The sequence below is a fragment of the Anomaloglossus baeobatrachus genome, chromosome 5 (assembly GCF_048569485.1).
Source record: "Anomaloglossus baeobatrachus isolate aAnoBae1 chromosome 5, aAnoBae1.hap1, whole genome shotgun sequence".
Classification (NCBI taxonomy): Eukaryota; Metazoa; Chordata; class Amphibia; order Anura; family Aromobatidae; genus Anomaloglossus; species Anomaloglossus baeobatrachus.
The window spans coordinates 360397805-360416699 of NC_134357.1; the positions used below are offsets into that span (position 1 = coordinate 360397805).

The 18895-nt window shown below is 45.8% G+C and overlaps 1 protein-coding gene across 2 annotated transcripts in view; it reads left to right on the forward strand.

Moving 5' to 3' along the window:
• Positions 1-18895, forward strand: part of ITCH (itchy E3 ubiquitin protein ligase) — a 403298-nt gene that overhangs the window by 294239 nt on the left and 90164 nt on the right. For both annotated transcript variants that reach the window (XM_075349943.1, XM_075349942.1), the window contains one exon: positions 13029-13116. In XM_075349943.1, coding sequence (XP_075206058.1) covers positions 13050-13116 — 67 coding nt within the window. In that variant the 5' untranslated portion in view covers positions 13029-13049. The remainder of the gene's footprint in view (positions 1-13028; positions 13117-18895) is intronic.

Consider the following 18895-nt stretch of genomic DNA (forward strand, 5'->3'; position numbering starts at 1 on the left):
TATGTCTTCCCCTTCAGACAGCCTGTGGTCATGTCGTTTCATCAGTTTTCACCTTCTAGTTATTAAAAAATAAAATGAGGTTTTCAGCAGGTTTTCTCTATATAAACTGTATCCACCACCTTTCTGTTGTCTTTAAAGGGAATCTATCAGCCAGATTCTCCCCCCCCCCAATCTAATCTAATCTATGAAGATTATGCAGGGGCCATGCGCACGTGGCGTATTAGAGTGCAGCGCTTGACTGCTGCCCGAAGCGCGCGTTCTAAGAAGTGACATGCCACTTATTCCGTGCGCTCTGCATGCAGCCCCCGCTCTGTCTATGGGAGGGGCTGCACTCAGAGCGCATGGAATCGGCTTATTTTTTTTTTTTTTCTTCATTACGGACTTTTTCTGCAGCGATTTGAAGCGCACGTGTGCTGTTCAAATCGCTGCAGAAATTTCTGCAGGGACAGTACGCAACGTGCGCACATAGCCTTATTGGTATGAGCGACCACCACCATGCTCAGGACTCATAAAAAGCAGTCGGATGCTCAGATGGGCTAGACTAATGTACTGAGTATAATGGAAGTCCATGGGGAACTCAAGCATTTTTCCAGAAGATCTTCCAGAAAAACTCTTGAGTTTCCCTTTGATTTCCATTATACTCTATACTAGTTGAGCCCGTCCAAGCATTCGACTGGTTTTTACAAGCACCCGAGCATGGTAGTGCTTGCTCATCACTGCTCGTTACGAGTATCGGGAGTCTGTGCATGGTAGTGCTTGCTCATCACTGCTCGTTACGAGTATCGGGAGTCTGTGCATGGTAGTGCCCGCTCATCACTGCTCGTTACGAGTACCGGGCACCTGTGCATGGTAGTGCCCGCTCATCACTACTCGTTACGAGTAGCGGGCACCTGTGCATGGTAGTGCCTGCTCATCACTGCTCGTTACGAGTAGCGGGCACCTGTGCATGGTAGTGCCCGCTCATCACTACTCGTTACGAGTAGCGGGCACCTGTGCATGGTAGTGCTTGCTCATCACTGCTCGTTACGAGTATCGGGAGTCTGTGCATGGTAGTGCCCGCTCATCACTGCTCGTTACGAGTACCGGGCACCTGTGCATGGTAGTGCCCGCTCATCACTACTCGTTACGAGTAGCGGGCACCTGTGCATGGTAGTGCCTGCTCATCACTGCTCGTTACGAGTAGCGGGCACCTGTGCATGGTAGTGCCCGCTCATCACTACTCGTTACGAGTAGCGGGCACCTGTGCATGGTAGTGCTCGCTCATCACTAATTGATATGCAAATGTGGTGTAAGTGCTTTCTTGTGTAGAGGTTCCCCTCAAGCCTCTGTTTCTCTAGCCCAGTTGCTGACATCTCCTATAGCACGGCTGCCGAGTAGGAAACAAACTGCTGTGTAGATGGTGTCCATCATGTCCATCAAGACTAGAGAGAAGGCTCTAAGCACTCTGAAGATGCCCATTAGACCGCTCTGTGCTGATTGTAAAATATTAGAATTGTCCAGTGTAATTTGGTAAACGTGGGGCAGCTGCGATCTTATGAAGAGGTCTCACGTATGCTATTAGCCAGCACAATGGTAGTGGATCCAGCTTATACAGGGAAAACCTGGTGAGTGTGTCCCTTTAAATTGTCAGGCGCAGGAGTCTAGTCTCTGAATCGTCCTATGTCTCACCTGTGTCTCTGGATTTTCTGGTTTCTCTATGCTGCTTCCGAGCTGATGACTTTGCAGGTAGAAATGTATTTCACGTCCTTACAAAACAAACAGCAGCATTATTACTATTTTTGTTGGGCACAGCATGTAGCCATGTAATAGTAGCCAAAATGGCACATAGAAAAACTTACCCAACTTTATACTTTTAGTATTTTGAGCGTTTGAAGATCTGTGCCTGCCGTCATTCATTGGGGGCCATCGTTATTTACAGCGCGTAGAACTGCCCTGGCCATTCATCATTTCTGGGCCTATGATTCACTCTTGCTTTGTCAACACACTTAGTATCCATTTCACAGTACCTTGGCATACTTTCCCTGAATAGCATTAACGTTAATTAAGCAGGCATTCCGGCCAGATTACAGGCCCCATCATCAGGTAACAATTTAATCTGACCTGTTTACTATGGCAGCTGCCTCTCTAACTATGGAAGACATTCTGTCTGTAACGATTGTCCAAGGACTGCAGCTTTTTAATTTTTAGGGTGTGTGCCCACGATCAGTGTTTAGTAGCATTCTTCAGCTGCATCCAAAACGCTGCAATGTACAGTACAAGCACAATGGTCGGGATTTCTAGAAATCCCCTGCCCACTGGGCATGTGTGGCCCGCAGACTAAACTGACCTGTGGTGTGTCATTCCTGAGGCACAGCATGTCAATTGTTTGCTGCGGAGTCGCAAGCGTCCTCTGTAGGGAGAACACAAGCGAGAGACCGCAGCGCCCTAAGCCCTTATGGGCACAGGCAATTGTGAAGGAGACTCGAGACCCCGCAGGCCAGAACCCACCACGTCCAGGACACAGCGGGTCCTGATTGTGGGCACGTACCCTACATAAGGTATCCCACAAATAGAAAAAGTAATAAATCTTTACGTAAAGCACACCATTATTCTAATCGTATCAGAGCAGTAAGTTTTCACCCCTTTTAGCGTCTTTAGGCTATGTGCGCACTAGGCCGTTTTACCCGCGGATTTACCCGCAGATTTGCTGCGGAAATTTCTTGAGAAAGGTTTGAAATCTTTCTGCAGACATTTCCCAGCAAAACCTATGGGAGCAAAAAATAGCTGTGCGCATGCTGCGGATTTTTCTCAAGAAAATTTCTTGAGAAAATGAGCATGTCCCATTATTTTCCGCAGGTACCTGCGGAATACCCCCGGTATTTCACTCCATTCACTGTAATGTAATCGCCAAATTCCAGGGGTATACCGCAGGTAGCAAATGATGTGCAGTATACCCCCGGTATAGCTGCGATTTACCTGCGGTAATGCTCATCGCTGCCTGCAGTTTTGCAGGGAGTGATGTCATTCTGCCAGGAAGAGGAAGCGGAGCAGAGTAAACACACACGTCACACTCCCTGGACGCCGCACAGAAGCACTTCCGTGTGATGTCCGGCGGGTGCCCGTGCAGTCTCTGTCCCGCTCCAGCCCCACGGCTGCCCGCCCTGCAGTGTCAGTGTCTGCCCGCAGTATCAGCAGCTTGTCACCCTGCAGCGCAGGCAGACACTGACACACAGCAGTGCGTGCAGCCGCGGGGATGACGGGCACTGCTGTCAGGAGGATAAATGAGATCATTACCTGCTGTGACGATCTCCTGCCTCCTAACGTCACCGCTGTCACTGCAGTCTATGCCCGCGGCCCGAGACTGTCACTAGCGGTGACGTCACGGGCTCTCGCGATACTGCTGACAACGCGGCGGGCATAGAAGGCAGTGACAGCGCTGATGGCAGGACTGCAGGAGATCATCACAGCAGGTAATTATCTCATCTATCCTCCTGACAGCAGCGCTCTGCATCCCCTGCAGTGACCTGGGCTATTGATGTTAGCTCAGGTCACTGCATTGCTCTCCCAGCCAATGGGGAACATTCTGTTCTTCATTGAATGGGGCAGTGACTATGGTATGGATCGCCGTGGGACCCCCCCCCCCTTATTGGATTACGCCGGACGTGGAATTGATTGTTCTTTTCAATAAATTGGTGAAAAGAACAATGTGGGGAGTGTTTTTTCAAATAAAACTTTTTTTGTTGTCTACTTTTTATTTCTTACTGACTGGGTTGGTGATGTCGGGTATCTGATAGACGCGTGACATCACGAACCCCAGGGCTTGATGCCAGGTGACATTGGACATCTGGCATCAACCCCATATATTACCTCGTATGCCAACGCACCAGGGCAACGGGATGAGTTGGGGCGAAGCGCCAGGATTGGCACGTCTAATGGATGCGCCACTTCTGGGGCGGCTGCGGCCTGCTATTTTTAGACTGGGGAGTGTCCAATAACAGTGGACCTCCCTAGTCTGAGAATATCAGACCCCAGCTGTCCGCTTTACCTTGGCGGGTGATCCAATTTGGGGGGGACCCCATGTTTTTTATTTTAAATTATTTAATGTAAAATAACAGCATGGGGTGCCCTCTGTTTTGGATTACCAGCCAAGGTGAAGCTGCCAGCGGTGGTCTGCAGGCTGTAGCCGTCTGCTTTACCCTAGCTGGCTACAAAAGATGGGGTGACCTCACGTGTTTTTTTTTAATTATTTATTTTATGGCTAAATACAAGGCTAGACACCCTTTAGTGCCACATGAAAGTCACTAAAGGGTGCCAGCTTAGAAAATGCAGGGAGGTGGGACATTATATAGGTCTTTCTCATCTATCTATCTATTCATCTATCCATCTTTCCCTCTATCCATTATCTGTCTATCGATTATCTATCTATTATCTATATTATTTATTGCAGTAGTTACAGCATAAAAAACCGCAGGGACCAACCTGCGGAAAAAACGCGGTAAAACCGCGGAAAAAACGCATGCATTTTTCCCGCAGATTTGGTGCGTTTTTTTTAATGCAGGTGCGGTAATCTTCAACTCCCAGAAGTTTCTCAAGAAATTTTCTTGAGAATAATCACTTTTCTAGTGCGCACATAGCCTTACTCTCTCCAGTGCAGTTTTGGTCTTTTCTGTTTCTGAGCTGGCTCCAGCTTCTCAGGTTTAGAAAAAGTATTTCTAAAGATCTTTTATCATATGCTAATGAGCGAGGGGACTAGTCCCCTGGGTGTTGGCTCCCCTGGCTAGTCGACCATATTAGCATATTAGTACATCCCTGTGGGTTTGCTATCATGCTAATGAATGTGCAGCATCACAGGATGATCTCACTCACCTCTCTGCTGTCATCACTGCCCGACACTGGATTTCGGCTCAGTGCGCATGACCCCGGAGTTTGGGTCATGCGCACTACTTCAGTGTGAAGCCAGGACGTGTACACCCGACTTCATAGTGCACATGACCCAAACTCCGGGATCATGTGCACTGAGACGAAATCACCCATCGGACGCGATGGCAGCAGAGAGTTGAGTGAGATCATCCTCTGATGCTGTGCATTCATTAGCATGTTAGAACGCCCACAGAGACATACTAACATGCTAATGGGGGCGACTAGCCAGGGTAGCTAACACCCAGGGGACTAGTCCCCTCACTCATTAGCATACGGTAAAAGATCTTTAGAAATACTATTTCTAAAGATCTCTTTATCTATGCTAGTGTATACAGGGACGGTTAGGCAGGAATTATCTATATACACCCAGAACTGCTCGTGGCTCTGGGTGTATATTGCACCTGACAGGTTCCCTTTAAGATAAAGCAGTGCCTCCCCCACATAGTCCTGCCACTGATCCTTTTATTAAATAGCCAATATATGTGTCCATCTAACAGCTTTTTCATATGTAACGGAATTTGTTTTTTTTTTTTTTTTGGCCATCCTTCTTATCCTAATTCCTTGCATCTACTTAATACCTGCACTACTCTTCCATTATTGGTCTCTTCATTGTCTGTCTGATCACTACACAGCATGGAGAAAGGTAAAAACTGGACAGACAAGGAACACAAATGGGATCTTATCTGCGATGTAGGCAAAATCCTGATAGCCTTAGACATCTACACCAGGTTATGTGCCCACGCTGCGGAAAATGCGTGGATTTTGCCGCGGATTTCTTGCGGAAAAGCCGCGGATTTGCCGAAAATCTGCAGCAGCGGCACTTCCAAGCCATTTCAATGGCATTTTGGAAATGCTGTGTCCATGCTGCGGATTTTTCCGCGGCGGATTTGCCGCGGATTTTGATCCGGAAAAATCTGCAGCATGTCCATTATTGTTGCGGATTTTGGCTATAGAATGGAGAAAAAAAAAAAACCGCGGTAAATCCGCGGCAAAAAAAGGTGCGGATTTGCCGCGAAAGTCGCGGATTTTCATGCAGAAAAATCCGCAGCAACATTCTACCGTGGACACATAGCCTTAGGCTTTGTGCGCACTGGAAAATGGAATTTTCTGAAGAAAATTCTGCAGGCATTGAAAGATTACCGCACCCGCGGTAAAAAAACGTGGCAAACCGCACCCAAAAACCGCATGCGGTTTGCTGCGGTATTGTTCGCGGTATTGCCGCGGTTTTGCCGCGTGCGGGTTGGTACATGTGCTTTAATGCATTCAATGCAATAAAGCACATTGAAAAAAAAAAAATTCCTTAGATAGCAGATAGATAAATAGAAGAATAGATAGGGAGATAGCTAGATAGTTAGAGGGATAGAGCGAGAAAATCCCTGTGAGCACACGCTGCATTTCTCACGGTCGGCAGTGAGTTCACATTACCGGCCCTGGGAAATGTCCTGTGGTTACCTCTGCTGTCTCGCTGTGAGGCTGCATTCAGCAGTGTCTGTGTCAGTCGCGGCTGGATGCAAGCATCGCAGGACGTGGAATACGCCGGAGCTGTGTGTTGGGGGGTTAATAAACGGGTGAACCAGGAGCTCTTTTGTGTTTTATTTAAAATTTAGGATTTTTCGGTGTCTGTGTTTTTTCACTTTACTTACAGGTTGATCATGTCAGCTGTCACATAGACGCTGCCATGATCAAGCCTGGACTTAGTAGCGGCGATCCGCCGCTATTAACTCCTTATTACCTGGATCGCCACCGCATCATGGCATCTAGAAGAGCTGGGGACACTCCGGTACTGCCTCATAATGCATGCGACAGTCCCGGGGCAGCTGCGGCTGATATTCTTGGCTGTGGGAGGGAGGCGGGGGACATTAACCCTGCCCCTCGCCCTCCCCAGCCTGAGAATACCGGGCCGCCGCTGTGTGCTTACCTCGGCTGGAAGGTAAAAATACGGCGGAGCCCACGTGTTTTTTTTTTTCTATATTTCCGTTTGCTTTCTATGTGTATTCTATATGTCTGTGTTCTATGTCTGTGATGTCTGTGTGTGTGTGTGTGATCTGTGTGTGTTTACTCTCTGCACGGCTTCCTCTTCCTGTCATAATGACATCACTTCCCTGCAAAACCGCAGGCAGCGATGTACATTACCGCAGGTAAACCGCGAAATACCGCAGGAAAACACAGTGAACCGCACAGAATTTGCTGCCTGCATTATTCCCTGCGGGATTTCATGATTCCATTGCAGTCAATGGAGTGAAATCCCGCAGCGACGTGCGGAAAAGAAGTGACATGCAATTGTTTTTGTTGCGGGAAACATGCAGCTATCAAAATCCGCCTAGTGCGCACAGCATTTTTTTTTTCATAGGTTTTGCTGGTGAATCACTGCAGAGATGTTATGAACATTTTCTGCAGCAAAAGCGCAGGAAGTCCGCGGGAAAAAACTAAGTGCGCAAAGGGCCTAAAGGCCCCTTTACACACCGAGACTTTCTAGCGATCCCACCAGCGATCTTGACCTGGCCGGGATCGCTGGAAAGTCTCTAACAGTCACTGGTGAGCTGTCAAACAGGCAGATCCGGCCAACGACGCAGCAGTGATACGGACCTGCAGAACGACCTCGCTGGAAAGGGAGCGCTAGCACGCCTATGGGCTGGGTCACTAACGATGTCGTTGTAATGGTGTCAAACACACCGATACATGCTGCGCAGTGAGAAACAAAGGACCAAAGAATGGTCCTGAATGACTTGTAGCGATCAGCGACCTCACAGCGGGGGCCAGGTCGCTGATGCGTGTCACACACTGCAATGCCGCTGGGGAGGTCGATATTACATCACAAAACCGGTGACAATACAGCGATATCGCTAGCGATGTTGCAGTGTGTAAAGGGGCCTTAAGGCACAACCACTGAAAAGCTTATAATCGGCTGCGGCAGCCCCAGGTGTAAGCAGCATCTGAGGTTGGAGAGGAAGGTTTACTCCCTATGCTGCTGATGAATGAGGACAGAAGAGAAATTCCTGGATTGTGATTTATTCAACGAGTTTGAGTGGACGCTGAACACTCAGAAATGTGTTGACTAATAAATCACAATCCAGGAATCTCCTGTCTTCATTCCATCGGCAGTTCAGGATTAACTCCTTACTTTCCAACCTGAGATGCTGACTATACAGCATGCACAGAGACAGAGCAGTTAAGAGGACCAACCACCAGCATTTTCATTTATAAAGTAAAGCCAGTGCTATACTGGCGCTATCATGCTGATTCTCTACATACCTTTTTAGTTGTGCAATCGGATGTATACGTTCTGAAATATAGGCAAGTAAAGTCTGTGAAATGCACGGCTGTTTCATGAGAGGTATAACAGAATATCTAATAGGTGGGTTTGGTTTTGGTAATTATTCCCACCTGGATTTGGGGTACTCTGCCATTCCTCCTTGCAGATCCTCTCCAGTTCCGTCAGGTTGGATGGTGAACGTTGGAGGACAGCCATTTCCAGGTCTCTCCAGAGATGCTCAATTGGGTTTAGGTCAGGGCTCTGGCTGGGACACTCAAGAATGGTCACAGGGTTGTTCTGAAGCCACTCCTTTGTTATTTTAGCTGTGTGCTTAGGGTCATTGTCTTGTTGGAAGGTGAACCTTCGGCCAAGTCTGAGGCTCTTTATTGAAACAACATGCAGCACAGTAAGTGAAGCATCAACATCACTGGAGTCAGGGTCCCTGTCCCTAGGTTATGCTGCTCTCAGATTACCCAGATAAATATTGTGACAGATTCCCTTTGATATACCTGTAGCACTGAGATGGTAAGGGGAAAGCTTATCTGCTGCAATGCCCCAGGGAGGACATCACTTCAGACCTTCTAAAAGAAATCCAAATTAAAATGCTGCAGCACCAAGCCCCTTCACTAAAGTGTTGCTATTTCTAGAAGTAAGCAGCCATGTTTTTCTAACCTCATAGAGCCTCTATAATTAGAGTGGGCTCACTAAACACTATCCGTTTTGTACATTATACTGTGCAGCAGCGCAGTTCCCAAGAACAGATTTTGGAAAGCTACATACTTATCTTGATGATCACAAAGGAGAAGACTTGTATAGAATTCAAAATCAGGGTTTTGAAAAAAAAGTTTGAAGTGTATCTGTGACCACTCTTGATGAATTATGCCCCAGATTCTTCAGCTTTGTGCTATCCATCTGTTATTCTTCCGGAAAATTTTTCACTACCACATCAAAGGGTCAAATTCTTACACACTGATACTGCTGCACTGATTGGACAATATATGGCAGTGATGGCCAACCTTTTGAGCTTGGTGTGTTAAAATTCTTAAAAAAAAGCAGTCATTTGCTCTGTAGAAATGTGCCCCATCCTGTACTAATGTGCCCATTCTTGTGCCCCATCCTTGTCCCCTTCTTTTAGCAATGGCCCATCCTGTAGTAATTTCCCCTATTTATGCCACATTATGCAGTTTTCACATGCACACATAAAAAAATTCTTCTCGCCTGTCCTCCATTTCCTCGGTGTCATCTTTCCTGCTTCTTGTGTCCCGCGGGCCCCCTGATGATCGTGGCCCTATGCCGAGGGCCGCAGCCATTTACTTTAGATGATTGATCCCTGCCGCGGCACAGAGCACAACTCTGCATAGATTCACCAATGGCCGCCTCCGGCCAATCAGAGGCCAGCAGGTGACTTCCTATAACAATGTCATATGCTGGCCTCTAATTGGTCAGCGGCTGCCTTTGGTGAAGCTCTGCAGAGGGTTTGTGTGCGCAGCAGCGGAAATCAATCATCTGAAGTAAAGCGCAGATTGCTGCGGCCCCCGGCATAGAGCAGCAATAATCAGGGAGCTTGTGAGCCGCAAGAAGCTGCCTCAGGGGGCCACATGCGGCTCGAGTACTGCGTGATTGAGACCCCGGGGTTAGAGAGATGCGTGTTACATACTGCATGGTACGTAAGCACACCTGACTCTGAGCCCTGATTTAAAGATACAGAACACCAATAACCAGCAGCTGCATCCCGATCTATAAGACAAGTCGCAGGTGATTTAACTAGAACCGTATGGGCGGCCCCCCTGGGCTGATCATTTCAGAGGCCGCACATGCAGCGCTAGTTAAATCACCGGTGACTGCGACTTGTCCTATAGATCGGGATGTGGCCGCCTGCCCCTGCCGCGTGTGTCAGCATAAATGGCTCTGCGTGTCACCACTGACACACATGTCATAGGTTAGCCATCACTGGTATATGGCTAAGGTCACACGACTGTATCCAAGTGCGATTCAACAAAAGATCAGATCACACTTGGACCAATATCATTCTATGGGGCCGTGTACGTGGCTGATTTCCATCTGTACATGAGATCTCCCTCTGCCCTGCAAGTCTATGGGTCGTTGTAAAAATCAGACGGCACTTGGATGACATGAGGGGCGGTCTGTGGTCCTCGGATGAGTGAAAATGCGGCATTGTGACCCTATCCTTATACCGTGTAGGGACACGCTCCATCTGGTGACTCCTAATTGTCAATATTTTCATACATTTCTAGGAGGAACTTTCAGAGGAACACACAAAGTTGTAAGCAAAAATTCTCTAGAATGGTGACTTCAATGAGGAATGCTAGTGTTTACTACTAGTGATCATGAGCAAGTACTACCATGCTCGGGTACTCCTAACGAGTAATGATGAGTGAGCACAATCCTGCTCTTTACGAGTACCAAGCACCCGAGCATGGTAGTGCTCGCTCATCATTACTCGTTACGAGCACCCACGCATTGTAGTGTTTGCTCATCACGAGTACCGAGCACCCAAGTATGGTAGTTACTCGTTACGAGCACCCAAGTATGGTAGTGCTCGCTCATCACTGCTTGTTACGAGTACCAAGCACCCGAGCATGGTAGTGCTCACTCATCATTACTCGTTACGAGCACCCAAGTATGGTAGTGTTCGCTCATCATGAGTACCGAGCATGGTAGTGCTCACTATTCATTACTCGTTACGAGCACCCAAGTATGGTAGTGTTCGCTCATCATGAGTACCGAGCATGGTAGTGCTCACTATTCATTACTCGTTACGAGCACCCAAGTATGGTAGTGCTCGCTCATCACTGCTTGTTACGAGTACCAAGCACCCGAGCATGGCAGTGTTCGCTCATCATTTACTACAATAGACATGTCGGGAGTAGTTGCCTCCTAGAAGCTCCTGACCTGGAGTAAGGGCCTGCTCCTCGCACATCTCCAGAGGGCAGGGAAGCGTTTGCCTAGTTGTAGGGTCACTTTCCTCGTTTGAGAACTCATGCATACATGTACGTGAGCTCCATTGATTATTAATGAGTCCATTGAATAGTTTATTATCTGCTTTGTGCAGGAGCGGAGTGTTGCCTTTTGCTTCATCCTCTCTATTGTTATTGTAATGACTTCTTTAGTCATTCAGACGTCCCTATTATATCCAAGTTGAAGATTAAGATTTGTAGAACTTTCCTTGAGTTGTGATCGCACGCTAGGTAATTGAATCAGTACTCACGTTCGCCCCCCCGCCCCGCCACCCATACCAGTGCTTTGTTCTCTGCGTTATTTCTGGTTTTCCTACATTCCAGTAGGAGATGGCAGGGAGCACTCCTCATACATTAATATGCACGCCGAGTTAATATTTCTTTTATTCTGGTGTTGATGTATTTTTATATTCTAGTCTCACACGACCAGTCCGTTCTGGTTGTAGGTTTGCCATCATGCATTTCACAGCAAGTGCACTACGTCTCCTGTATGTAGGCTCGGTGTAAGCAGATGCCAGTCCGGTCAGATAATCCATACGGGAATTGTATTATTCCTATTTCCAAAATATCCACACGTGTCTGTCTTGGTGACGTTTCCTCTGAGACGCAGCAAGTTATAAAGTACATGTCAGATGACAGGACGTCTAATTGTATTCCTTACAAAATAGCAATGCTGGGGCATATCAGCTGTTCCTCTGTTTTTCCTACTGGAAATGATACATTCTATAAATTATTAAAGAGTTTGTGTGCCTGTACAGTTTGTCACGGTTTAGGGTTAAGATCACTCAGGAACACCGTAAGTGTGGAACCGTTACTGCGCTGCTGGAGATACGACACATCCAGGAGACGTAAAATATGAGGTGGTTTAATTCCATGCGTTTCGAAGTGTAACCCCCCCACTTCATCAGGAAATCCACCAGTCGATCATACTGATGGATTTCCTGATGAAGTGGAGTAGACTTCGAAACGCATTGAATTAAACCACCTCATATTTTACCTCTCCTGGATGTGTCGTATCTCCAGCAGCGCAATAACGGTTCCACATTTACAGTGTTCCTGAGGGATATTTGGCTTCTTCACCACATGGACTCTGCAGCAGCTCACAATCAGGTTGTGTGATACACATCCCAATAAAGTGAGCACATTCCCTTATCACTTTTATTCCTTGTTACTGGGTAAGACCCTATTGCTCTCTCCCCTCCCCCCCCCAGCCTAAACCATGTAAAAAGCTGATGTTCATACAGTGCATCTTAAGTCGCAGCATTTTTGGCCCAAAAAAATAACGCAGCAAAAACGTTTTTACTGCATTTTGCCCATGTTTGGTTTTTTTGTTTTTTTTCTTAAGTCAAATCTATTGACTGGAAGGGCTCAAAAGCGCAAAAAGGAAAGAATTGACACGCTGCATCTTCAAAACCGCAGCCAAAAAAAGATGCCCAGTGTGGACAGCAAAATAGAAATCTCATAGAGTTTGCTGGGGAAAGAAAATGCATGCATTTAGGGGCATCCTTGTGACCTAAAAAACGCACCAATAGATGCCTTGTGTGAACATTGTGCTTTTTGATTGCATTATTTTTTCCATTCAATTAAATGGATGAAAAAATGCTGCAAAAACCCTGAAAGAATTGACATTTATTACGATTACTATTATTATTATTATTATTATTATTATTATTATTATTATGCAAATTAGAAAAAATGCTTTGGTTCAAACCTGCAAGGAAAAAACCAAAGCGGTATGTGCCGGAGGTTTCAGAAGCTCATTCATTTTGATGGTCCTGTAAAACGCTGCTTTTTTTTTTTTTTTTCTGCGGCATAAGCTGAGTGCTGGAAAGGTTCTGTGCAAAATCAGCCATGATGTGGTGAAGTTAATGGTCCGGCTTTTGTGCTTTTATCTGCAGACACAGATTTGAAGGTGGGAAATGGATGGCGGAACACCAAAACCAACGGTAAATGGCTTCACCATGAAATCGCAACTTCAGGTCACTGGTAAGTGAAGTGGCTCAGTAAAGGTGGCTTGAAAATGTCAACAATATTCTAAGGTGAAGAATAGAGGATTGATTACCAGGCGAGGCTCATTGTTTGTTTTTATTTATAAATGGCTTCCGCAAAAAACAACAAAATACAATTCTCTGTATAGAAGTAATTTGAAGCACCACTCCAGCGGTTTTTATTTCTTTGCTGGAATGGCGCTTTAAATGTAAGCCCCCTACTCCTGGTCTTATACTCACCCTTTGCTGTCTTCTGTCTTTTTCCAGCGTCACTACCTTCAGTCTCTGGCGATTTTGTGAACTGGAGGTCAAAAATTAATGCTAGTGTATGAGAGCCTCGTTCTGGCTTAAGCATTGAGCGCTTGTGTCGTACCTTCTGACTTCCAGTCAGAAGTTACAGGCAAAAGATGGCGACGCAGGACCAGAGTGATGCAAACACTGATGAAGATGGTGGGCGATTATAACACTGGGGGTAGGGGACATGCATTTAAAGCACCACTTCTGGGCTGAAAAAAAAATATGCTGGAGTAGTGCCTTTAGGTCGGAGTCACACTTGTGAGAGACTCGCGCTAGTCTCGCATCACATTACCTGGCACGGCCTCATACTCTCCGGACAGGAGCCTCTCAGCTGCACAGAAATACATGCAGCTGACCCGCTCCTGTCAGGAGAGTGTGCGGCCGTGCCGGGTGATGCGATGTGAGACTAGCGCGAGTCTCTCACAAGTGTGACTCGGCCTTAAAGGTAATCTGTCACTAGATTTTTACCACCTAGTCCAAGAGCAGTATAATGTAAAGACAGACTCTGATTCCAGTGATGTCTCGTAATGAGGTGCTTGCTGTAGTTTTGATAAAATCACCATTTTATCAGCTGCACTGTATCAGGAGGACAAGTAAACCTGCTGCCATACAGTCCTCAATAGTCATGAGCTCTGTATTAACCTGCAACCACAACTGATTGGCAGTTTTCTGCCTATGCACAGTTTACTCAGAATGCTGTCGCAGTTGTGTGATACAGAACTCTGCATTCCGAAAATTGCTAGATCTGCAACAGGTAATTATTTTATCAAAATTTCAGTACCCAGTAAGTGACACATCACTGGAATCGGGGTCTCTGCCCCTACATTATGCTGTTCTCAGATGGGTAGCAAGAACCTGGTGGCATGTTCCCTTTAACAATAAGGCTATGTGCGCACGTTGCGTAAATACATGCAGTTAAGCTGCGCTTTGTAGCGCAGCGTAACTGCATGCGTCCTGCGTCCCCTGCATAGTCTATGGAGATTGTGCAGGGGCCGTGCCCACGTGGTGTTTTAGAGCGCAGCGCTTCGGCTACTGCCGAAGCGCTGCGTTCTAAGAAGTGACATGTCACTTCTTCCGTGCGCTTTGACGGCAGCTCCTGCTCTGTCTATGGCAGGAGCTGCAGGCAGAGCGCATGGAATCGGCTTTTTTTTTTTTTTCACTACGGACATTTCTGCAGCGATTTAAAGCGCACATGTGCTCTTCAGATCGCTGCAGAAATTTCTGCAGTGACTGTACGCAACGTGCGCACATAGCCTAAAAGTTAGCATGTTCATGGTCTCTGTTTTTTTGTCTTTTAATGATGATTTGTTCCAGATTTTATTTATTTATTTATTTTTTGCAGATATTTATAACATGGTACTTCTGTAATGCAGGATATTATGTCTTGTATAACCCTGTCAGGCATCCTGTTGGGAGCCAGCAGGAAGACCTGATTGGTGTATAAAGATGGCAGGCTTGGGGACCTTGATGATACCCACAGGAGCCGTGGGCATCAGTGGGGATAAACGTCTGTGACCATGCCTTATTAGGTGGCCAGGGGCCGTATGGCCAGAATCCGATATGGTCTCTGCTTTTACTATTCCATACGTATACAAAGGCAGAGGGGAAAGTGTCCATCTTTTTATTCTAGCTTTTGTTTGCTATCATTATTTAGGCAGCTCTCACTAATATAGAACACTCCCACACACACCCCCAAATACTTAGGTCCAGGAATATTTGGACATGTCTGGTTTAATTAAAGGGGTTGAACAAAAATCTCCTCCTGTGAAACTTTTAGTAACGGCAACCATTTTTCTACAAAGCCTCCTCATTTCAGGGGCTCAAAAGTAATTGGACAAATTACCTTTACCATAAATAAATGTTCATTTTTAATACTTTGTAGAGAATCCTTTGCAGACAATGACGGCCTGAAGTCTGGAGGCCATGGACGTCCCCAAACGCTGGGTTTCCTCCTTTGTAGTGCTTTGCTGTCCTTTTATTGCAGCTGACTTGAGTTGTTGCCTGTTTGAGGGTCTTTCTGTCTTAAGTTTTGTGAAATACAGCTCGATGGGGTTGAGATCTGGTAATTGACTCGGCCATTGCAGAATATTCCACTTCTTTCAATAAACACTAATGACCCAGAGCCATTGGAAGCCATGCATGCCTGTTATCCCACTGCCTCCACCATGTTTACAGAGGGTGCGCTGAGCTTTGGATCATGAGCTGTTCCAAGCCTTCTCCATACTTTCTTCTTCCTATCATTCTGATACAGGTTGATCTTTTTTCACCTGTCCATACCATGCTTTTCCAGAACTTGGGAGCTTCTTTAGATGTTTTTTGTGAAGTCTAATCTAGGGTTTCTATTTTTAAGGCTGATTTAATGGTTTCCACCTTGTGGTGAACCCTCTGTATTTGCTTTCATGAAGTCTTCTCTTTATGGTAGACTTAGATCCTGATATTATATAAAAAGAAATGCACTACAACAGCATTTAAATATGCAAAAATCAGGTTTTACTGTATAGAAGCATTCTCTTACATCATATCAGTAACAATATATTATCTGAAAGCTCAGAAAAGTCCTCAGTGCACAGTCCAAGGTATATCTTCAGAATAACATAGCTTGATAAAGAATCCAGACTCTGTGACCTACAGCAGCCACCGAGGCAGCAAGCTCTAAATCAAGCTACATATTGGGGGACCACCCCGTGTGTGTGTGTGTGTGTGTGTGTGTGTGTGTGTGTGTGTGTATATGTATGTATGTAACATATGTATATGTATGTAGGAGTTGGACAAAGTGATGGAAACACCTGGAAACCTCAAGAAAAGTTAGTTTAATATGGTGTAGGTCCACCTTTTGCGCCGATTACAGCCTCAATTGTCCGAGGTATGGATTCATACAAGGTGTGAATTGTTTCCAAAGGAATTTTAGACCATTCTGCAGGTAAAACACCCTCCAGTTCTTTGAGCGACGATGGTGGCGGAAATCGACATCTAACTTGAATCTCTAAAATCAACCATATATGCTCAATAATGTTGAGGTCTGGGGATTGTGGGGGCCAGATGAGATGCTCAACTTCATTAGAATGTTCCTCGTGCCATGCTTTAACGATTCTAGCTGTATGAATTGGTGCATTATCATCCTGAAAGATGGCGTTCCCCTCAGGGAACAGTGCTTGAAACATGGGATGCGCTTGGTCGCCCAAAATGCCTAAATAATCTCGGCTGTTAATTCTTCCATAAAGGGAGATCATTGGCCCGGCGGATCTCCACGAAATAGCACCCCAGATCACCACAGAACCTCCGCCATGTTTTACTGTTGGGAGAAGGCAGTCTGGATGGAATGCTTCTTTCGGCTGTCTCCAAACGTACACTCGGCCGAAGGTCGGAAATAGGGTAAACGATGATTTGTCTGAGAATATCATGTTTGCAGTGCTCGAGGGACTAATTCTGGAGGTTTCTACACCACTCTAAACACTTGGACACATTTGTCATTGAGAGCAGCGGTTTTCTAATTGCAGCTCTTCCGTGGAATCCAGATATGTGCAGCTCCCGACGAACAGTTTTCGTGGAAACTGGGTTCTGTAGGTGTTCATTGAGCTCAACAGTGATTTTCGGAGCCGTGGTCTTGCGATGCTCTCACAATTCGCTTTAGAGTCCGACGGTCTCTCAGTCAACTTCGACTTTCGTCCGCATCTGTGCTTTGCTGCGGACGTTTTTCCTTCTCTTTCAAACGCAGTCATTACTTTGGAGACAGTACCTCTTGGCATGCCAAGCATTCGGGCACTTTCTGTTACACTACCGCCTGCCATAAGAGCACCAACAATTTGGCCTCTTTGAAAATCCGAGAGGTCTACCATTGGTATCAGGTTCTCATCAATGTTCTTACAATTCTGCAAAACAGTTAATTTACATACACATATCACAAATAATCAACTACAAAACATTAACATATGTCACAGTTTGCATGTTTATAACATGTTCGAAGATTATGATGCCAAAACGTTAGGTGTTTCCATTATTTTGTCCATATATAAGTGTGTGTGTGTGTGTGTGTAATATATATATATATATATTATGCACACACGTTTATATTTGCCAAATGGCAGAATTAGAGAGATTGTTTTAAGATATTCTTATTACTTTCTGCAAAGTCAAACGTTTCCATCCATTTCATTAGTATTTGGTGCCATTGCCCTTAAACTGTATGACTTGGGTCAAACGTTTTTGATCTCCTTACACAAGCCTCTCACAATGGTTGGTAGGAATTTGGTCCCAGTCAACCCGACAGAACTGGTGTAACTAAGCCATGTTTGTAGGTCGCCTTGCTCGCACTGGCCTTTTCAGATTTTGCCCATACATTTGCAATAGGAATGAGATCAGGGCTTTTTGAAGGCCACTCCAAAACATTGACTTTGTTATCCTTAAGCCACTTTGTAACCAGTTTGGCGGTATACTTCGGGTCATTGTCCATTTGGAAGACCCATTTCCGCCCAAACTTTAAGTTCTTGGTTGATCTCTTAAGATGTTCCTTCAGTGTTTCCACTTAATCTTCTTTTTTTTCCTCATGATGCCATCTATTTTGTGAAGTGCACCAGTCCCTCCTGCAGCAAAACAACCCCACACCATGATGTTGCCACCCCCCGTGTTTCACAGTTGGGAGGGTGTTCTTAAGATTCAAAGCTTCTCCCTTTTGCCTCCAAAAGTAACGATGGTCATTATGGCCACACAGTTCAATTTTAGTTTTGTCAGACCACAGTACGTCTCCAAAAATTAAGGTCTTTGTTCCTGTGTGCATTTGCAAACATTAATCTGGCTTTTTTATGTTTCTTTTGGAGTAATGGCTTCTTCCTGGCAGAGTGGCCTTTCAGCCCATGTTGATACAGTACTCATTTTGCTGTAGATAATGACAAAATCATACCAGCTTCCGCCAGCATCTTCACAAGGTCTTTTGCATTTGTTCTTGGGTTGATATGCACATGTCTTACTAAAGCACGTTGATCTCTGGTACACAGAACCCGTCTCGTTTTTGAGTGGTGTGATGGCTGGATATTCCCATCTTGTTTGTATTTGGGTATAATGGTTTGTACAGATGATCAAGGCACCTTCAGGTATCTGGAAATTGCACCCAAGGATGAACCAGACTTGTGCAAAACCACAATTATCTTCCTTAGATCTAGAATGATTTCCTTTGACTTTCCCATGATGCTACACAAAGAAGCAGTGGGTTTCAGGTGTACATTAAAATACATCCACAGGTGTGTCTCTAACTCAGATGTTGGCAATAAACCTATCAGAAGCTTCCAAAGACATGACATCATCATATGGGCTGCTTATATTGTGTAAAGGCATAGTACTCTAAGTGTACGTTAACATTTTACTTTCCAGAAATTAATGAAAATGCCTGAAATCTATCAATCTATCTATCTGTGCCGCCCCTGTGGAAGCAGACGAGCTGCTCGGATCCGGGTTCGCTGTGGCTCGAGGGTCTCCGGATCCGGGGG